This window comes from Citrus sinensis, chromosome 3, assembly GCF_022201045.2.
Source record: "Citrus sinensis cultivar Valencia sweet orange chromosome 3, DVS_A1.0, whole genome shotgun sequence".
Classification (NCBI taxonomy): domain Eukaryota; kingdom Viridiplantae; phylum Streptophyta; class Magnoliopsida; order Sapindales; family Rutaceae; genus Citrus; species Citrus sinensis.
The window spans coordinates 46,012,838-46,031,270 of NC_068558.1; the positions used below are offsets into that span (position 1 = coordinate 46,012,838).

Consider the following 18,433-nt stretch of genomic DNA (forward strand, 5'->3'; position numbering starts at 1 on the left):
TTCTTGCAATACGAAGTTCTGAAACCAAATGGCCTTGTAGCTTTGGAGGGTTTAATAGATCACTTTAATTTTGAATATTTCGACCGCGTCAACAAAACATCACATTTTTGTTCCCTTTTTCATGACAAAAAAACATTACTTACTAGACTCAACGATAATTCACCGCTAAAATGGCGATGTATATGAACTTATGAGCTCAACAAATGTTTCTTGAATACTGTTGGAAAACAACAAATCTTTAAGGCATATGCAGGGAAGCCACAGGTCTCGGCCTGATAATATAAATCAGAATTGCAGCATTCTCCCTAAAATAAATGGATCAACCGTAATTATGCTACACGCCACTCACAACGATATTGCCCAACTTTATTCGTCGCCTACCCAGTTGTAGAGGCTTGCCAGAAAAATTTTTAGCTTATTGTCAAACTATATCGTCAAACTATATTGTCAAACTATAATAATGTTTCGACCTTATTGCCCAATCTTTATCTTATAATTGCTAGAGCTTCAAAACCTCTGAGGGCACACTCGGGCACATATATACAGAGATAAATGATGCTGACATATACATGCTTCCTTTCCTTTAATAGGTTATATGGACAAAAACACTGCTGATATTGTTGGAAAATGACCCAGATGTATTTGAAAAACCATGTAGTCTGTACGTCAATGAGATTGATGTTTCTTAGCTCTGCCTTGAGACACTGATGAATCTTCTCTCTTGGAACCCTCAGGTTTCCGAGCCCATGCTGGTGCTTGGTCTGGTCCGTAACGGTAGTCATAAAAAAGCTCCTCACTAGCTTCAATGTGCTCCTTGGCAAATATTCCCACCCGATGATCTCCAGCTACCAGCATTACCTGCACAAGCCAACACATTAGCTTAAACAAATGAGAATTGAGTCAAAGGAAACTAGCAAAATGCTTATACCTTGGCAAAACAGTTAGGATTTGAAGAGTGGTTTGCAAATTTCAGCTTGTCTCCTTTGCGATAAGCATCAAGGACATACTGCAAAGAAGAGGTGGAAGCTTTAAGAGACCATACAGTGCAATGTTAAGAGATGCTGGTGATTATGAAGATAGTAAACAGAAAGCATTGAATTTATTTATGAGATCATCACTGTGGAAGTGAAAACATTATCATGCTAAAGTACATCACAATATATTATATATTCTTCAGCTCATAGTCCATTTTGTATGCACCAGATGTCACTTGCCTGATCATTCAAGTCGAATAGAAAAGACGAATTTGCACGATCATAAATTTTCCCACGCTTGTCTGCTTCTCGGTGGGAAATCAATTCCCCAGTATATTCTCCAAGATAATCATTCTTGCTGACAGAATTCTGAAATCACATCATCAAGTTCAGTACCGGCACTAACAAGTAATTGCAGAGAAACATGAGACGATTTGTTACCCTACCTTTAAAAAGGCTCCCCATCCAGCAACATCAGACTTTGCCAAGAGTATCTGAAAAGGAGGATAAAAGGAAGTATGATACAACTTATTAATTAAAAATGTTTTCAACTTTCGACAGCTTTTGAGAGTTGAAACATTCTGAATTACTCACCCTCTGTTGCTGCCTTAGAAGCAGCCTCATGTTACCACATTGACCATCTCCTCGTTTGGGTGGCTCACCCAATGAACCATCCCCACAACTGCATTAAAGTATAAAATAAACCAGAGATGCTGAGATTGCAATGAAAAAATAATAACTTACCCAGACAGAAGTATCGACTAAACTGTAATATTTTACAATCTCCAAAACAGTTCAAATTGGAAATAGAACCACTTCAGGTCTTGAATAATTCTAGTGACCTGAGTGCTCAAAATACTGTAACATAAAAGAAAGAAGAAATGAATTTCAGGAAAGTCTTTTGTTCCCCCATAGAACTCTTGAAAGGTAGTAAGCCAGTGCCCATCAGAAAGATAAATGCAAGATATCTAAATTTCTAGAAACCTCTATATTGTTTTCAAAATTGTTTCTATTACAGGTCACCATTTCTATTTCAAGAGTAGAGCCCAAAAAAACCTTGTAGCAGGACTAAATAATCGTTTCAGCAGTCTGAGAGTCCACTCAAACTTGGGTATCAACTACAACTAAGAGCTGGAAAATACAATTATATTACTATAAACAATGTAAACATTTATAATAACCTTCAAAACATCTGAAATGTGTAGTTAATGGATGATGAAAGCTAATCTAAGATGGAAATGGAAGCATAAAGTACTTATAAGCAAACCAAATTTAACTTGCCCAACGAAATCGTAAACCCACCTAGATAGGTATAAGATATTAGCATATAAAGCTCCTTACCTCACCCAGCAATTCCGGCAAACATCTGGGTCACATTCACGTCCAGCAGCAAAGCATGGACATTGCCTGCTTCGACATTGACTCTTTGCACAGTGGCATCCCCTGAACCGGTTTTTGCAACTCTTCGAGCACCTTAAGAAGGAATAGCTATTGCATGAACAAAATCTTACAAAAATAATTATCTTTGATCTACCAAATTATATAAGTTGGAATTCAGGAAATGATCCACAAGTGGAGTTGAATTGTAATCATAAGAGATGTGTAAATTTATGTAATTGTAATAAAAACAGTTATGTAAAGTTATACTTGCAATTAAATAAAACAAGGACAAGGGTTTATTGACCACAGAATCAGCCTTAATCCAACTTAAGCTCCATTTGGAAGCACTGCCAAGCAGCAGCCCAGCTGTAAAAAAGGAGGAATCGATCCCTATTTTCCTCTTGGCATCACTCCCAAGCGGAGCTATAGTCCATTCTAGAACCTCTATTCCACCCGGATGATCTTTACTCAGAAGTCATAAGAAGCATGATAGATCCTAGCCCTATCTCTATTGAAGAGGATGGAGAAAAATCACCCATGGATTCCCTAAGACCTCCCTCAATACCTATTAAATAACAATTCGACCTACCCGCAGTATTTTTCACAGCATGTTCCATTATGCAGACAAGGGCACTGCTTTCCACACATAGACTGGCACCCACATGGGGTATACTGCTTACAAGATTGATTTTTACCATCTGCAATTCTTTTCCAAATTGATGGATGGCCAGCGGACTTCCAAGAATATTTAAGTTTCCGTGCTCTTCCTCTTCTACGAAGCAACCGTGGTCTTGCAGGCATCTCTTGCTCCTTAAACAACAATAAGATGAAAAGAATAGTACTAGATTCACTTCGAGGCTTTGTCCGAGATAAAAATAATATTCAACTAGTTTTCCTTAAAACAGTAAAAACAATATAAAACTATAAATTTACATACTGCATAATCTGTATCAACTTTCACAGTTTCTTCCAAAAAGGAGCTTGGTGCAACAGATTTATGGGGCATTGAAGAACTACTGTCACGCATGTAAGTAGAAACTTCCATGCAAGTCTTCAGACCAGAAAGTAAATTTCTGGCTATAAGGCAACTGCAGAGGATTAAGCACAAAGTGAAAAAAGAAAGATATAGTCTTTGAAGCAGAAACAGAAGGAAGAAAAGCAACAACAAACGTCAAAATTTATCAAGTCCAACACATGCATTTGAAAAGAAAAAGCAGAAACTGTCAGTTTTGCAACTAAGTTGAATGGAGAATGCCAATGAACATATAAACTATATGGATCCTTGTTCTATATCTTCAGAATCTTTATGCATATCATACTTATAGACTGAGTAAAAGTTCAGATGCAAAGGAATCCCATAGACCTGTTTCTCCCAAATATCTCCACTCCTTTCAAGTATAGTTCTTTCTCAATAGGTTTCCACTCAGAGCTGCACAAGACTCCTTCAGGCAGTTCTCCTTTGGAAAATGACTGCTTCATCTCAGGCTCTTTATTGACATCTTTGGCTCCATCCATTATATTGTGCTCAATATTATTATGGGAAACAACTTCAGCACTAACAGATTTCTTTATTGTATTTTTGGAGGTCATTTGAAGTTCATTGTCATTGATTGCACCAACATGGTGCCCACTTTTGGTGTCTGGACGTGGTATACCATCACTTGATGCTGTAAGTACATCCAAAGGCAACAGTTTCTTTTGTTTCTTATTTAAAGATTCCTCAATTTCATCGAAAACTTTTACTGAGTCATTTAGCTCTAAAGCTTTGCGCTTTCCCAAACTTTGCATTGAAGTATCTGTATTTTCATTACCAATAGCAACTTCTGAGCTGTCCACAGCTTCTGATGTAACAGGTAACACCCTTTTGGAATTGCATCTTTCACCTGCCATGATGTCACTATGAGCACCTGGCACTTCAGCATTGCAGTGCAGTAAAGTCCCTTCTGTATTTGTTATTATACTAGAGATATTACCAGCTGACCCCTCTACTGTATCCTGAACAGCTCTTGACTGCAAAGCATTCATATGGAAATCGGACTTCAGAACTTTTCCATGCAATTAGAATCAAAATGATGAATCATATATTTCGATAACCATAAACAAAAAGAGGATTATACAACCTTCTAGCAAATCCTGAGAGTATAAACAAGCACAATCCCATCTCAAAACAAGAAGATGCTATTTGTACATACTCACTTACACACATGCTATTTGAACATACTTACACACACACACACACACACACACACGCAGAGAGAGAGAGAGAGAGAGAGAATGCCTGAAGGTAACAATGATTGCTGCAAGGTTTCCTATCATCTTCATATTCAGACCAATAAGGTTGCTTCTCACTCTGTGAGGTAGAAGAACTTGATCATATAAATTAACAAAATGTAACCCGATTAAGTTGTAGAAAGATGAAAAATGTGTCGGCTTACGGGATTAATCAAAGTTTGGGAACATCCATGCAGACGGCAGTCAAATAACTGTTCATAGATACAGTTAGAAAAGCAAAGTTGTTCAATCAATTCAAATGGTTGAATCAATTACTATCATACCAAGCAACGGCGACAAAAGAGGTTATCAAAAGAATCCAAAGCAGCACTTAGGCTCTTCTCCAGAGCAATCCCCCTTTCATGTCCGGCATCCTCAAATTCCTTCAAGTTTTTTCCATCATATTTCTCCTTTAGTGTGCTGTATCTATCCTGCAAACCAAACAGATTACATTCCCAGAAATATAAAAGATGTTTCAACAACATCAATAGAATAGTAAATGAATACAGATGATATTTCATATAAAATAACGCCAAGCATACTCCAAACATCAAGATCAAACAGAAAATACCTGTACTTCCGAGGTGGCTATTCCAATGAACTGGCTCACAGCATTTATTACTTCCTCACCTAGCCCATGCTCCTCAAATACCGTCCTGCCAACATTAGTAGAACTGGTAATTATTCATGGTGAAGCATAATAAATAATCAAGTAGGATCTTTCATGATCAGAATGCTTCTTTCGCTTTGGAAAACTTCAAACAGCAGGGCCATATATAAGTTCAGAAAGCAATAAGCGAAGTGCTATAGTAACTTCAAAAGGATCAGTCTTCAGTTTGAATAGAAACTGACAGCAGGTTTTTTCCTTCAGAAATTTCTGACAGTCATTTTCACAGTATGATCTCTCCACTAATGGATTTTTTATTTTTACCAACAATTGTTGCTTCTTCACTCTTGGTGATATTCATTTGGCACCATATATTATACAGGCTAAGAAAATAATAAGATGCAAATCATATTCAACCTTTAAATAGCATCATAAAACCTGAATTTGAATCAAAGAATAATAAGATGCAAATTATATTCAACCTTTAAATACCATCATAAAACCCGAATTCCAATCAAAGTCAACCTTTAAATAGGAAAATCCAACACTAATGTACTTATCAGCAGGGTCACCAAAAAATTGTATGGCATTTCTGAAGAGACACTAATTTTGCAGTTCTTGCATCTTCTTTTCACATACCATAGAATACGATCTTCACCATCAGAGAATTCATGTTTCTCCTCCTCAGGTTCTATAATGTCTTCCTCACTGTCACTGCAGACTAGTGCTTCGCTTCCATGTTGATCATAATATATACGTCTTCTCCCAACCACTGACTGGTCTTCAGCCATTCTCTGATTTCTGTACTGTGTAAGGCATATTTGAGATAAGAAGAGCAACGATAAAATCGAAACATTAAAAGACAGTTAATAAAGTAAAGTACAAAATGATTCATGTTTTGCATTTTATGAATATATAAACCTATGTTTCTACATTAAACAATGCTCCACAAGAAAAAACCAGCTCACCATTTTACTGGGTGATCAAGCAAACAAGCAGTACAGATGCAAAGACCTACCGAAACTCATGGCATTTTATTACATTTCAAAAACCCACATAGACAAAAACACATCCTCCACAACCCCTCCCTCCAATTCCCTCTCTATCCTATGGTTCATAAATAATTCAACCAGGCAGATTGGATGAAATAAATTTCAATAATTATAATCAGAATAAGTAAGAGCAAAGAAACATATTTTTCAGCTTTCATCTTCATGGAATTAATGACTAACGACTAATGTCATCAGTACCAATCAACATTCATGAAGTGAATTTTGAAAGACGCATTGAGGTTGTCAAATTTACCGTAAACTTTACTAATACTTTATTTCACCATGGGAAAACCAAAGCACAACTGATACAAATTATTGTACGGTGAAGTGGAGAGAAGATATATGGAAAATTTATCATACTTTTCCAAGAAGATCCAAGTGGTATACGGCGGTATCTTCTGAACATGTGAAAGCTTGCTACTTGTTGAGAGCACAACCTCATGACTGTTGACATAGTCTCTATCTCCCAGTCCTTGAGGAAATCCACTGTATTTGCAGAGAGGCATGTTACCAAATCCATTATCCATCGCAAATATAACACTCTTTCTTGATGTTGTAGACAAAAGCTGAGAAATATCATTTTCAATTTTCTTTCTATTCTTCTCAATTTTATCCTGTACATGATACATACAGAAGTTACTAGCATATTAATTAGCATCTAAAGCGTGCTCATTCCACATTCCAATTGATTTTTTTTTTCATTTTTCACAAATGAATTTAACTTAAAATCACTTCAGGAACATCATCTACAACTAAAAGCCAACATAAAAGACAGAAATATAATAAACATATGGTATTTTCTTCAAAATGATATTTATTGGCGAACAATATTAGGAAAGAGAAAATAGAATGATCTATGTGAAATTGTTGCAGCAATGAAGAAATTCATCTAAGCAAAACACAAGCTCTATAAACCAAGAGTGACTTTAATCTAAAATTACATGAAAAAAGTTACCAAGTGTCAGCAGCGAAAAGAGAAAATTTTAAAGAACCTTAAAGTAAATGCACAAGTGACTTACTTTTACTGAAACAACTCTCTCCGCTTGAACTTGCTTCTTGAGCTGATTTAGCTTATATGTCAAATTTCCAAGACCATCATTAGACTGCTCGCTATAGGACTTCTGCCAATTCACAAAACAAGCCTATCAAAAATCTAAAAGATTGATCGAATTATAGTATATTTTTTATAATCAAGAATTTTGACGTCGTCTCTAGAATTTTTTCTTCAAGTTTATGGTCTGTTTGGTTGATTAGATGTCTTAGGAAATGAAAAAGTTAACATGAAATTTTATTTTAAGTACAGTTTCCCAGCGGCTAATCGTAGCTGGTCTCCAATATCAATTCTTTAATAACTACAGATAAATAATTGTAAACAATTCAGTAGAATCAAGTAAAAGTCCTTAATTATCGTGATAATATTTCGATTCCGATGATCAGTACTCATAATTTAATTCACAAAATAACCAAAATAGATAAGTAATTAAAAAATTAAGATCTGAAAAAGAGAATCTAACTCTGGATTTAGAGGAGGAGTCGCTTGCTCTGGACACCATTCTTGGCTATGCTCTGCAACTCGAATGCGAAAACGAGTGACAAACGTAAAAAACGCATTCCACAACAGGTTGACACGTATGAAGTGTCAGTGACGTGGCCTGACATATTTCGGGAATTATTGACTGGACGGCCACGGACGCGTCAAAAAAATATCAGTACTCTTGGGCTAGAATACTAGTGGACTTTGTGCAACTTTCCGGTCCATTGCCTTTAGAGATGCCCAAAATATAGCTCTCCAATCTGATTAAAGAATAAACCTTGCCTTGGCATCATCTTTTTGGGCGGGCCCGGGGAGGGGGGGGGGGGGGGGGTTGGGGGGGGCCAAATACTCTCAAATATTATGTGAGGCTTGATATTGTTAATATCATTTTCCTTTCCCAACCACCCCACTATTAAATACCCCCACTCAGTTTTTAATATTCCCCCTTTACCCTCAATTAAAATAACAAAATATTAAATGAAAAATATTAAATCAATTTTCACCAATTCCCTAATTGGACAACATCACGATCTCCAACCGATTGGATCAACAGCAGTACAGCAGATATCGATGTCACCAAATAGACAGCAGCTTGCTGTTGTCGAGTCGCATGCTAGTTGTCACATAGCGTCGCATGCAGATTGTCACAACTGCTTAACCTACGCCGTTTGTCAACCTCTCCTCTTCTCGTCGCTCAAGCACCGTTTGTTAATGTCGTACGTCACCTATCGTCGCATTAAACTGGTATCATTATTCACTAATGAAAAAAGTAATAAAATGTTATGTTTTATATTAAACAGTTTAATATAATGAAGCATTACCCTTCAATAATTCTTATAATTGTTGGTATTTTGATGTAATTAGAATAGTAAAAACATAATAACCCTTAATTTCAAGTGCTTTCGAACGTGACTCTAAATACGGAAACTCCTCTTCTTCACAGGGAAAAAGGACGAGGAGTGTTTTTGTGTATCTGTTTTTTTACACGGAAATTACGAGGAGAACAACGACATTAATCCTGACCTTTCCAAAAACCGAAATATGCAGTTTATTCATTCAAATAATCTACGTACGTACAATAAACAAAACAGAAAGACGCTTTTTTTTTTTTCTTTTTTGTAATTTTTGGAACAATATTCAACTGACTATCACCTAAATTTTATCGAAACTTGTAATTTAGAAATGGTCTTCCTCTTTCTCTAGAGAACTTCCAAACTGAGAGCGAATGAATTGGTGTTCCCTTCCACCCAACGATTAGGCTCTTCCCATTCTTGTCAAGTGTGCAAGAACTCCCACAAGCAAGCTGTTTAAGAACCAAATTAGCCTGGTACAAACTTTGGTCACTCAATCCAATTTCCACCATTCTAAATCTTGAAAAGAATGCTCTCCAGACGTCCATCTTCACATTTCTTACAGTTCTCTCAGTTCCCTCCATAGCTACAACGTTGCAGATTCCACTGTTAAATATGGCTTCCATCGCCGTTCTTGTCTCCGTATTCTTTTCCAAGCAAATCTCCAGAGCATCAAAATATGCACTATAGAAGAACAAGGTTTCAATGAAACGATTGACAAATGATGGTGAATTGTGATTTGCTTCGACTTCAATGACCACCATGAGAGATGGATTTAGCTTTTTGATCACTCCCAATAGATTCTCCAAGCAACTAGGACATGAGATCATTTTCCTCAACATCAATGGACAGTAGACAATCAATGATTCGTCATTCCTAATCTCGAAAAGTTGTTCCTTGATCTCTAGAAAATTCGTTACACAAACAACACTGAATTGAAAAGGCAAGTTCAAGGACTCAGCAAAGCTTGCCAAGCTCTTACCGGTCACTTCTACTTCTTCTTTATTCCCAAACGCAACAGCAGTTAATTTAAGAAGCTGAATGGGGCGTTGCTCGCGCTCTGCAAGAGCCTGCATTAAGGATGTCCATTGAACTCCACACCTGATTTCAAAATCGAGTATATGTATCTTACTTGCATTTCCAACATTTTCTATCATGGCTTGGGCTCCTGTCAAGTACACGACCTGATGAAATGGAAGACGCTGGTAGCATATAAGGAATACAGGATTGATTCCCAATCCGTGATCAATTAAAGTCATTCCATTTCCAATTCCACCCAATTCCTCCTTTGCTGTGAAGTTTCCAGTTTCTCTATCAATTCTCTCTCGAAGAGCTGCCGCAAAATTGAAAACAATTCTTTGGACAGGATTTGCTCTCGCTGCTGCAGTCCATTCACAACGCGAGAGCAATCTGCTTGCGCGTTCAAATTGCTGGTACCCCACCTTCTCTGCTGCGGCTAGAAGAAGGTGGACTAATTCAACATCTCTTGTTTCTTCTTCAGACAGGCCCGGCAGCCCGTAGCCAAAAGGATGCATGACCATGGAAAGGTCATCATAACTCTGATCGAAGAAGTGTACATACCTTGCTCCGGCGACCCTCAAGATATCTTCCGTTGACAGTTTCTTGCTGCCTCCCGCATTGCTTTCATTTCTCGTGTAGCTGCCGGACAGGTTTCCCTTCAATTTCTTGAACCCACCCGCATAATTACTTAGGAGTTCAAGAGATGATAATGCAAATGGTTCCTTGACAGGTTTGATTTCTTGGTCATGACTGGTTTGTACGTCTTTGAGTTTTGGCATCTCTGGGGAATGAGATGTTTGGAAAACAAAATTGGCATGCAATTCGTTCAATAACAAATCATTTGATTTGTTTTGTTGCAGCAAGTGACGTTGTTCCTCGAGCAAAGTGGGTACTTTCTTGGCTGAATTCTCTTCTTGATAGGCGCCGAGTTGAGAACAAAGAGGAGGGCTAATCTCTCCCAACCCGTCCATCGAAAACATCTGGTTCTGCTTCTGGTTTTGTTCAATACCGGCTTCGTCTTTATGATAATCTTCAAGAATATCACTATAACGGCCTTGGATTTCACTGAAATCAAATGATGATGTGGAAGAGAACAAAATATTTGCCATATTAGGTGGGAAGTGATCGGCGAATTTACGCTTAAACAGAGTTAATATGATTAGCTAGTTCAATATCGACGCAAAGATTTGGATCCTTGGGACATTGCTTTTATCATATATCAAATTGAAAATAAAGAATTGATACGGCTAGGATGGCAACTCTGATGGTGACATTTGGATTCATTTTTTTAAGGCAGCCGGGGAAACTAATCGATGTTCCCAACATATGAAGTGCAAAAGCGCTTTGAGTTGAATAAAGATTTGGAGTTAACAAAACTGTGCCACGACTCGTATAGATGCTCGCAAACAAAAGAAAGGTTCCAGATAAAGGATGACAAAAAATGTTTAAGAAACTGGTATTTTATACATACATACATACATACATATTTAAAATACAAAAAATATAGACTTCAAGCACATAGAAAATTGTATTTTTTTTATCTGTTAGTATTTTAAAATCTGCAATTTTTTTTTCTGGCATTCTCATTTTATTAAAGTAAGGATGTTTTTACTAGAAAATTATGTTAATTGTCAGCTATAAGTAAAGGAGAAGATGTGGATCTGAAAAAATCTTGATCCGTGCATTAAAAAATGCAAATCCAGATTTTCAAACTTAGACTCTGTGTGGATCCAAATCTGGATCCGGATCCAAATCTGGATCCGGATGCAAATGCATCCAAAAATTCGAATATCTGGATCCACATTATTTTTAATTAAATATTTATTAAATTAAAATTATATGAAAAAATATATAAGTTAAATGAAAAAAATAATAGAATTAATTAAAAAATATAGAAGTTAAATTAAATTAACAAATATATCAGGATCCGCATTATGTTATGTAGATTTGTGGTGTTTTTATAATTTTATTTGTGGATTTGTGGTGGTGCTAGATTTGGATTTATGTTATTCTTGATGTTTGATTGATGTCGTGACATTTTTATTTGTGAATTTATTGTATAATATTCTAGGTATTGAATTGTTGATTGTTGAATTATGATTTGATTTTATTTGATATTATTAGGTAAATTGTTGAATTTTAAATTATTAAATTTTAATTTATGCAAATCCAGATATCTAGGATATCTACCCGCAATCTGTGTGGATATTACCCGCATTTGGATCCACGAAAAATATATGCGGATCCGGATCTAAAAATGAGTGTTATAAAGATTTTAGAGGTGTGTCAACAGCTCCACTCATTTAATAATTCAAACTTCACCAAGGGTCGCATTCTCTAAATTGAATTTTAGCCATGGTACATTATTCTAAGTAGTTATAACTGAAAGGATTCAATTGTTGTGGGCCGTGTGCCCTTGTGCCTTTTAGTTATGGATTGTATGTAACATACATCAACCTAAAAGTTGTATTAGATAAGTTAAATATGATTTTAGTGTCAAATACTTTTTAGTTATTGGGTACAACTCTTGGGTTCTTATAAGTTCCAATTTTATATAATTTATTCATAATCTAGTACTTGTTGTATTATCCTTTAAATTTATTTTTAACAATTTGTGATTTTCTAATAATTTAGCGTTTGTTTTTTTAATATATTTCTTTTTTTATTTTCTTCTACAATTTTCGGCACTAGTTGTGATCCCAAGTGCCTGCATCAGCACCTACGGCGAAGAAGAAGCACAGTCATGTGAAGCTACAACTCGGCCAAGAATTTTACATGAGTTGGAGAAGTCGCAAGAGAATCTATAATTCGTTGATTTCAAGGCTCTATCACTCTCATGAAATGCTATATGTGATGGTACAGAACTGAAATTTATAGCATTCATTTTTCTTTATGCTCTTTTATTTTTCTTCTCTCTTTGTTATCACATTCCTTTCTCCAGATAATTGATTAACTAGTTGCATTTATTCTTTACCATATCCCCGGTAAACATGCCCTATCATTTACTAAAAAGGAACAATTAAAGAATTTCTTGCTTTTATTTATTATTGTCCTTAACGGCTCTATGATTGGTTTATGTATAGAGAGAGATTAATCATAGAATATCAATGAATATAACATGTGGTATACAACAATTAAGCAAGGAATACAATATTGACAATTTGTCATTAACCAGCAGCAGCACAATAATTTTTTTTTTAAAAAAAAAAGAGAGAGAGAGAGAGAGAGAGAAAATTTGAATAAGAAAAAATAAATTCATGTACTCAGACCTTGTCGTCGTCGTCATTATCATCCTCACAAGAATCGCCGGCATTGTTCATTCTTACCCTGGTACAAAGAAAAATCATGGCGAGCCATAACGATGCTTTAACAACCCTAACCATGCCAGTTGTGACAGTAAGGTAATACAGCCACCAGCCAACGAAATCAGCAACTCCCACACTCATAAGCATCTCTTTTCTAGCTTCAGGGACAACCACCAGTGACTCAACCTCATCTCTCAACCTCCACCACCACAACCCACCAAGGCTCATGGCTATAGCCACCCTGTCCACCCACCTCTCCTCCCTCATCGAGACCCCCACCCCGAAACACGCGTCGTCGACGACGGGCTTCACCGCCGTTCTGAACCAAAGAAGCATTGTCTCATGCAAACCTAAGAAGAATATTACTCTGCTTATTAAGCTTTTCTCAATGCCAAAGCTTGCTCCGTCAACGCCGGCCGCGATGCTTCCTTCGATCCCCAAGCCAACGCAGACTTGTAACGTGCAGAGTAATATCCATGCAGTGTATAAACGGGGTTGATAGCTTTTACCCGGCGACTCGCTTAGAATGGTGAGTTTTCCTGTCAAGGAATGTATAAGAGTGGCTATGCTTACTGTTGAAACAAGAATGTACAGCAGGGCTGGATTGGTGTTTAAGAATAGGGAAAACAAAATTGATGAAGATAATAATGGTTCCGCAGGGTAAGAGATGACAGTCAACAGATACTGAGCGCATGAGATTCTTGCTAAGAGAAGAAATGAGAGGGGAAGCAAGAGATTCAGGAGATTGATTGTGAGAATGTAGAAGGGTTCCATCAAGTGCTCCTTTGCCTTTAGTTGCCAATTCTCCCAGCTGCTGCTGCCCATTTTTTTTTTTTTTCACGAAAATTCTTTATAAAAAAAAATGTTTGCATTAATTGGAAGAAACATAACATGAGGTCTAAATATGTGACTTGAATTATTAGTTACGGGAAAAGGGAATATTAGAGTGGTTGTTGTCACGTCCATTGTTTAAGTTAGTTGACACTACGGGCATGGTCTGATTCCATGCCTTGCTCATGGATTTTTATTATTATTTATGGGAAATATATATATATTAATGCCCACATGCATTAACGCACCTACTTATAAATCATATTATTGAGTTTCAAATGCCGCGATTACTACTAGAAAAAGCTTGTCGATTAACATTTACCATTGATGGTTTATGTGTTCTCTAAGTCAACTACTTGTTGCACCTTATTTTAGTGATTAATAATAATACTTACCACCTAACGCCTTACCTCTTCTACTACAATTTTTTTTTTCCTATTTTAATAGCGGCACAATATCCTTTTCTTAGAACAATCGTGTCATGATAAATTGCAATCATTTGACCCCGATCACTTTGATGAAATTGCTTTCCATGACATCCGACCAAACAATAATTATCCAATCGTATTCGTTTCTTGAAATGTTGGATCACGGCTGCATAGTTTTGTAATTTAGAAACGCATTGAATATGGCCCCACTTGTGGAGATGATTGGTTGGTAATCAGATCAAAGGTCGCTGATCAGGCTACAAGTCAATACAGTAAATCAGTAACTTGCCTGTTATATCTAAACCATTGACTTGGATTGGATAAACGGTGAGAGATCAATAGAAAATTAAACTGCATTGCGAAATTTTTTATGCAAAAACAAGATAGGAGAATTATTATTGTATCAATGGTAGGATGGTAAAATTACCGCAAACTTACTCAAATCTATCCGCAAAAATTTATTTGTTACTAGTAATTTTACCAGTTGTAAATGAGTTTGGTAATTTAAATTTAAGCTCATTACTGGTTGCTAATGAGTTTGATATTGAAAAAAAAAAAATTCGGTAGATATCTATATGGGTATCAATTGACCCACATTTTTTTAATTATTTATGTTTTGAATTTTAATCATAAAATTGTATTTAAAAAAATTAGACATAAGTAAGCTAAAATTATTACCCATGACATAATCTTCCTAACACACACATACACAGACAAAATAACATTTTAATAAGTAAAAATTTTATAATTTTAAAATTTGATACTACCAATATTTTATTTTAATTTGATTAATTTTGCTTTAATGACTTGAACCTAAAAATTGCTTACTAAAGTTGGGTTTTTATTTCTTTAACTCATTTTTTATAATAGTTGTCCAAAATTTACTTATTAATGTTATTGTCAATACTTGTATATTAATTAAAAGATGGAACAAGGCATTGATTTTACCGATGATGATTTGCCTATAATAGAAACATTTTGTACTAGATTGATAGATTTTGTGTTTTGTTTTATGTTGAAACTTTAATTTCTCATTACATTGATAGAATTTAGAATTGAGTGTTTTATATGGATTTTTAAGCTACTGTATAAATTTATTTTTTGAATTATAAAATTAAAATTTTTATGTATTATTAAAAGTATTTTTTTAATATTTGTAAGGTTAAATACGGGAACACATTAAAAATTTACTCCAAATTACGGGTGGATTTGATAATTGTTAAAAACCGCAACAAGTTATGAACGAGTATAATAATTTAAAACTTTTAGAGGTGCGAATGATACCCAATTCCATCCTTACTCAATAGAACAGCAGTAGTTTTCAATGCATGAGATTGTGAGAGGCTGAGAGCCACCAAGAGCTGGGTGTTGGACTATGTCATTGCAACAAACAAAATGTTCATTGTTGATGATTTTGCTTTCAAGCGAACCAATGGTCAATTGGTCATGATAATCCTGATGCATATATAAATTAATTTGACTTGTGTATCCAGGGCTGCGAAGATCAAGTTTTATTATTTTCGTCGTTTTAATTTTTTTTTTAAGAAAAAAAAACAAAGTTAAACACTGATAATTTACTTCAATTACAAATAATATATCAGTATCTCCATTTTTTTTTAAATGGTGGTTCAATTATGATATCATATAGATGATACATAAGTATAAAATGATGTGTTGATCTATGACAATTGTTTTAGTATATTCTAGTCCTATTTTCTCCTCTTGAAATTTAGGAAAAGAAAAGAAAAGAAAAATCTTATGCAAAAGAAATAACATAGAATTAGGCTAGGCCTTGCCTGGGCCTCGGGCAATTGTATTATAAAACAAAAGAATTGGCCCAGTCCAACCCAACGGTCAATGCCCGTGGCGTCGGCTGTCCATCACCACCCTTCAAAAAGGTCGCAAAGACTGAAAGACACGTGGACTACTTGAGCATACAGACAAAAATTGATGAGCACAGGATCTTTGGATCAACGAATTATTATCTCTATGAAAAATTCAATAATAACTGGAATTGGAGATTTAAGGTAACAAAATGTATTTGCTAACATAACATGACACATTCATCCCACCTACTCCCGGTAAAAGCAATTACACTGTACCGTTTTTCTGTTTGTAGCTTCCCAAATTCAAAATCAAACGGCACAACATTTGGTTTTAACCGAAGTTATTCAATTCAACAATGCCGCCCACGTGGCAAAATCAAAATGTGTAAATGAAACGAACATATTGTGTACATGGCCCACAAAGCCAATCAACTGGTGCACGAGAAAGGAAGAACTCCGCACCATTTTTTTATCATCATCGTGAAATCTCTTTCACACATTTATATTTGCAACTGTGCGGATGGATTATTTTAATGCATGGTGGTGGGGTGAAGTGTGGGTGGGAGCTAGCCGAATGGTGCTGATATGTAAATGTAGTTGTTGTTCGTAGCTGCTTTTTATTTAATGAGTGAAAAGAAAAGGAAAGAAAGCAACTTGATGGTGTTTTTTCTTCCCCCCATCCATTTTCTTTTAACTTCTCTCTCTTAATCAATAAGAGTCCTCATCTTGATCAATTTTTTTCCCCCTTACGGAGTGACATCTCAGAAGTAGCAGCAGACTAGCAGCAAAAGCAAGAACAGTTATGGATGATTCTCTCTCTCCAAAATTGGACACACAGTCAGAGGTTTCTGAGCCCCAAGCAGAAACTCATCAGGCTTCTTCTAAAAGAAGGTGGGTTGTTGGCTACTCTTTTGGTTGTGTTCTTGTCTTTTCCCGTTAATTTCATCAGATTAAAGAAGGCAATTAAGTTGAAAGCTATTTTTCTTGAGCATTAATGATTTTGAGTCCCTATATCCATGTAGCTAAGCTAAGGTAAGAGATTTTGTTGTGGGCTCTTATAGGAAGGTGACTGAGAAGACTGTTGTTAAAGTGAAGATTGGAGAAAATCCTGGGAAGCTAAAGAACGAAGGGCCACCTTCTGATTTTTGGTCTTGGAGGAAATATGGACAAAAGCCCATCAAAGGATCTCCCTATCCCAGGTTTCAACTTCTTTTTTCTTATTAAAAACAAAAAAGAAAAACAAATTTCTCCATGATGTGGATAATTTCACACCTTTCTGCTGCTCTTCTCTCCCAATTCTCTAAAATCAAAGATGTGTTTCGGGGGTCAAATTGGATTTTCATTACCCATTTGGTGCCACATCAAGATGTTTTGAAGTGGATTTTGCCACTTAATTGCAGGGGCTACTACAGGTGCAGCACATCAAAAGGTTGTTCAGCCAAGAAACAAGTAGAGAGATGCAGAACAGATGCTTCAATGCTCATCATCACCTACACCTCTAGCCATAACCATCCATGTCCTGATCTGCACACAATTAATCTGACAAAACAATCAAAAGAAACACCCCAAAATCATCAACCCACTGGCACTGAGTTTCAGGACCACCACCCCACGTCTGCTCCTACACAAGAACAGCAGCTGCCACAAGAAGAAGAGAAACAAAATGAACCACCCATAATCACCACCCCCACTGCTGAAGATTCAAATGAAGATCATTTCCATTACTTACAATCACCCATAAGGTGTCCTCAAGATATCATAATTAGCCAAGAAGACCCCTTTACAGGGAATCTAGAGAAACCCAATGAAACACTGAATCTTCTCTTGGATGAAGAACCGGTCTCTTATCAAAATCTCATGGCTTTTTCAACACCAAAATCAGAAGAAAATGACTTCTTTGATGAGCTTGGAGAACTGCCCAGTACGTCGTCAGTTTTCACTAGCTTCATGAGAAGCAATGATCTTTTCGATGAAAGGATTCCTGTTGTCCCTTCTTGATCCTTGTGTTTTTAGTGTTTGCTGCCTTAGAAAATGTAACCAAAATGTTCATATATTTATGACTATGACATCCCCACTACTTGTAGTTTTGCTCGGCATCTTCTGTTCTTTTTTTTTTTTTTTCCCAACAAAATAAGAAAGTTACATCAGTGGCAGTGGGGTTAATGGATAGATATCATTTTTTTTTTGGGGAGATCGAGATTAAATGCTTTTGGTAGATGATAAAAGAAACACACAATCACACATTTTGGAGATGGTAGTTTCTTAGATAGATTTCTCTCTCGCATCAAAGATGGCACGAGTTTCACAAGTGAGTGCTCTAAGATATTCTTTATCAAACATTAATATATTGGGAA

At 36.0% G+C, this 18,433-nt stretch overlaps 4 protein-coding genes across 9 annotated transcripts; 1 reads left to right on the plus strand and 3 right to left on the minus strand.

The window, feature by feature from the left end:
• Nucleotides 1-148: 148 nt before the first annotated feature.
• On the minus strand, nt 149-7,958 carry LOC102606927 (histone-lysine N-methyltransferase EZA1). 6 transcript variants are annotated; one of them, XM_052436676.1, is made up of 18 exons: nt 7,799-7,958; nt 7,304-7,405; nt 6,645-6,898; nt 5,872-6,033; nt 5,197-5,281; nt 4,910-5,056; nt 4,790-4,837; nt 4,633-4,704; nt 4,328-4,364; nt 3,718-4,237; nt 3,292-3,442; nt 2,944-3,164; nt 2,316-2,462; nt 1,569-1,656; nt 1,421-1,468; nt 1,215-1,343; nt 929-1,006; nt 149-858 (listed from the first exon to the last, which is right to left on the minus strand). In XM_052436676.1, the coding sequence occupies exons 1-18, from the start codon at nt 7,835-7,837 to the stop codon at nt 667-669; spliced, it is 2,520 nt and encodes an 839-aa protein (XP_052292636.1). In that variant the 5' UTR covers nt 7,838-7,958; the 3' UTR covers nt 149-666. The 6 variants fall into 6 exon arrangements, with proteins under 6 accessions (XP_052292636.1, XP_015380677.2, XP_006492341.2 ...); XM_015525191.3 differs by having other exon boundaries at nt 3,718-4,364; XM_006492278.3 differs by having other exon boundaries at nt 2,316-2,447; nt 3,718-4,364; nt 7,799-7,957.
• An 894-nt stretch (nt 7,959-8,852) lies between these two features.
• Nucleotides 8,853-11,080, minus strand: LOC102611839 (DELLA protein RGL1-like). Its single transcript, XM_006492385.3, has one exon. The coding sequence runs from the start codon at nt 10,796-10,798 to the stop codon at nt 8,978-8,980; it is 1,821 nt and encodes a 606-aa protein (XP_006492448.2). The 5' UTR covers nt 10,799-11,080; the 3' UTR covers nt 8,853-8,977.
• Nucleotides 11,081-12,757: 1,677 nt separating this feature from the next.
• Nucleotides 12,758-13,840, minus strand: LOC102612129 (hypothetical protein). Its single transcript, XM_006492386.4, has one exon. It carries the CDS (start codon nt 13,817-13,819, stop codon nt 12,953-12,955), a length of 867 nt encoding a protein of 288 aa, XP_006492449.1. The 5' UTR covers nt 13,820-13,840; the 3' UTR covers nt 12,758-12,952.
• Nucleotides 13,841-16,591: 2,751 nt separating this feature from the next.
• Nucleotides 16,592-18,175, plus strand: LOC102607215 (probable WRKY transcription factor 65). The gene is made up of 3 exons (XM_006492279.4): nt 16,592-16,970; nt 17,141-17,278; nt 17,480-18,175. Exons 1-3 carry the CDS (start codon nt 16,882-16,884, stop codon nt 18,075-18,077), a joined length of 825 nt encoding a protein of 274 aa, XP_006492342.2. The 5' UTR covers nt 16,592-16,881; the 3' UTR covers nt 18,078-18,175.
• Nucleotides 18,176-18,433: the final 258 nt, after the last annotated feature.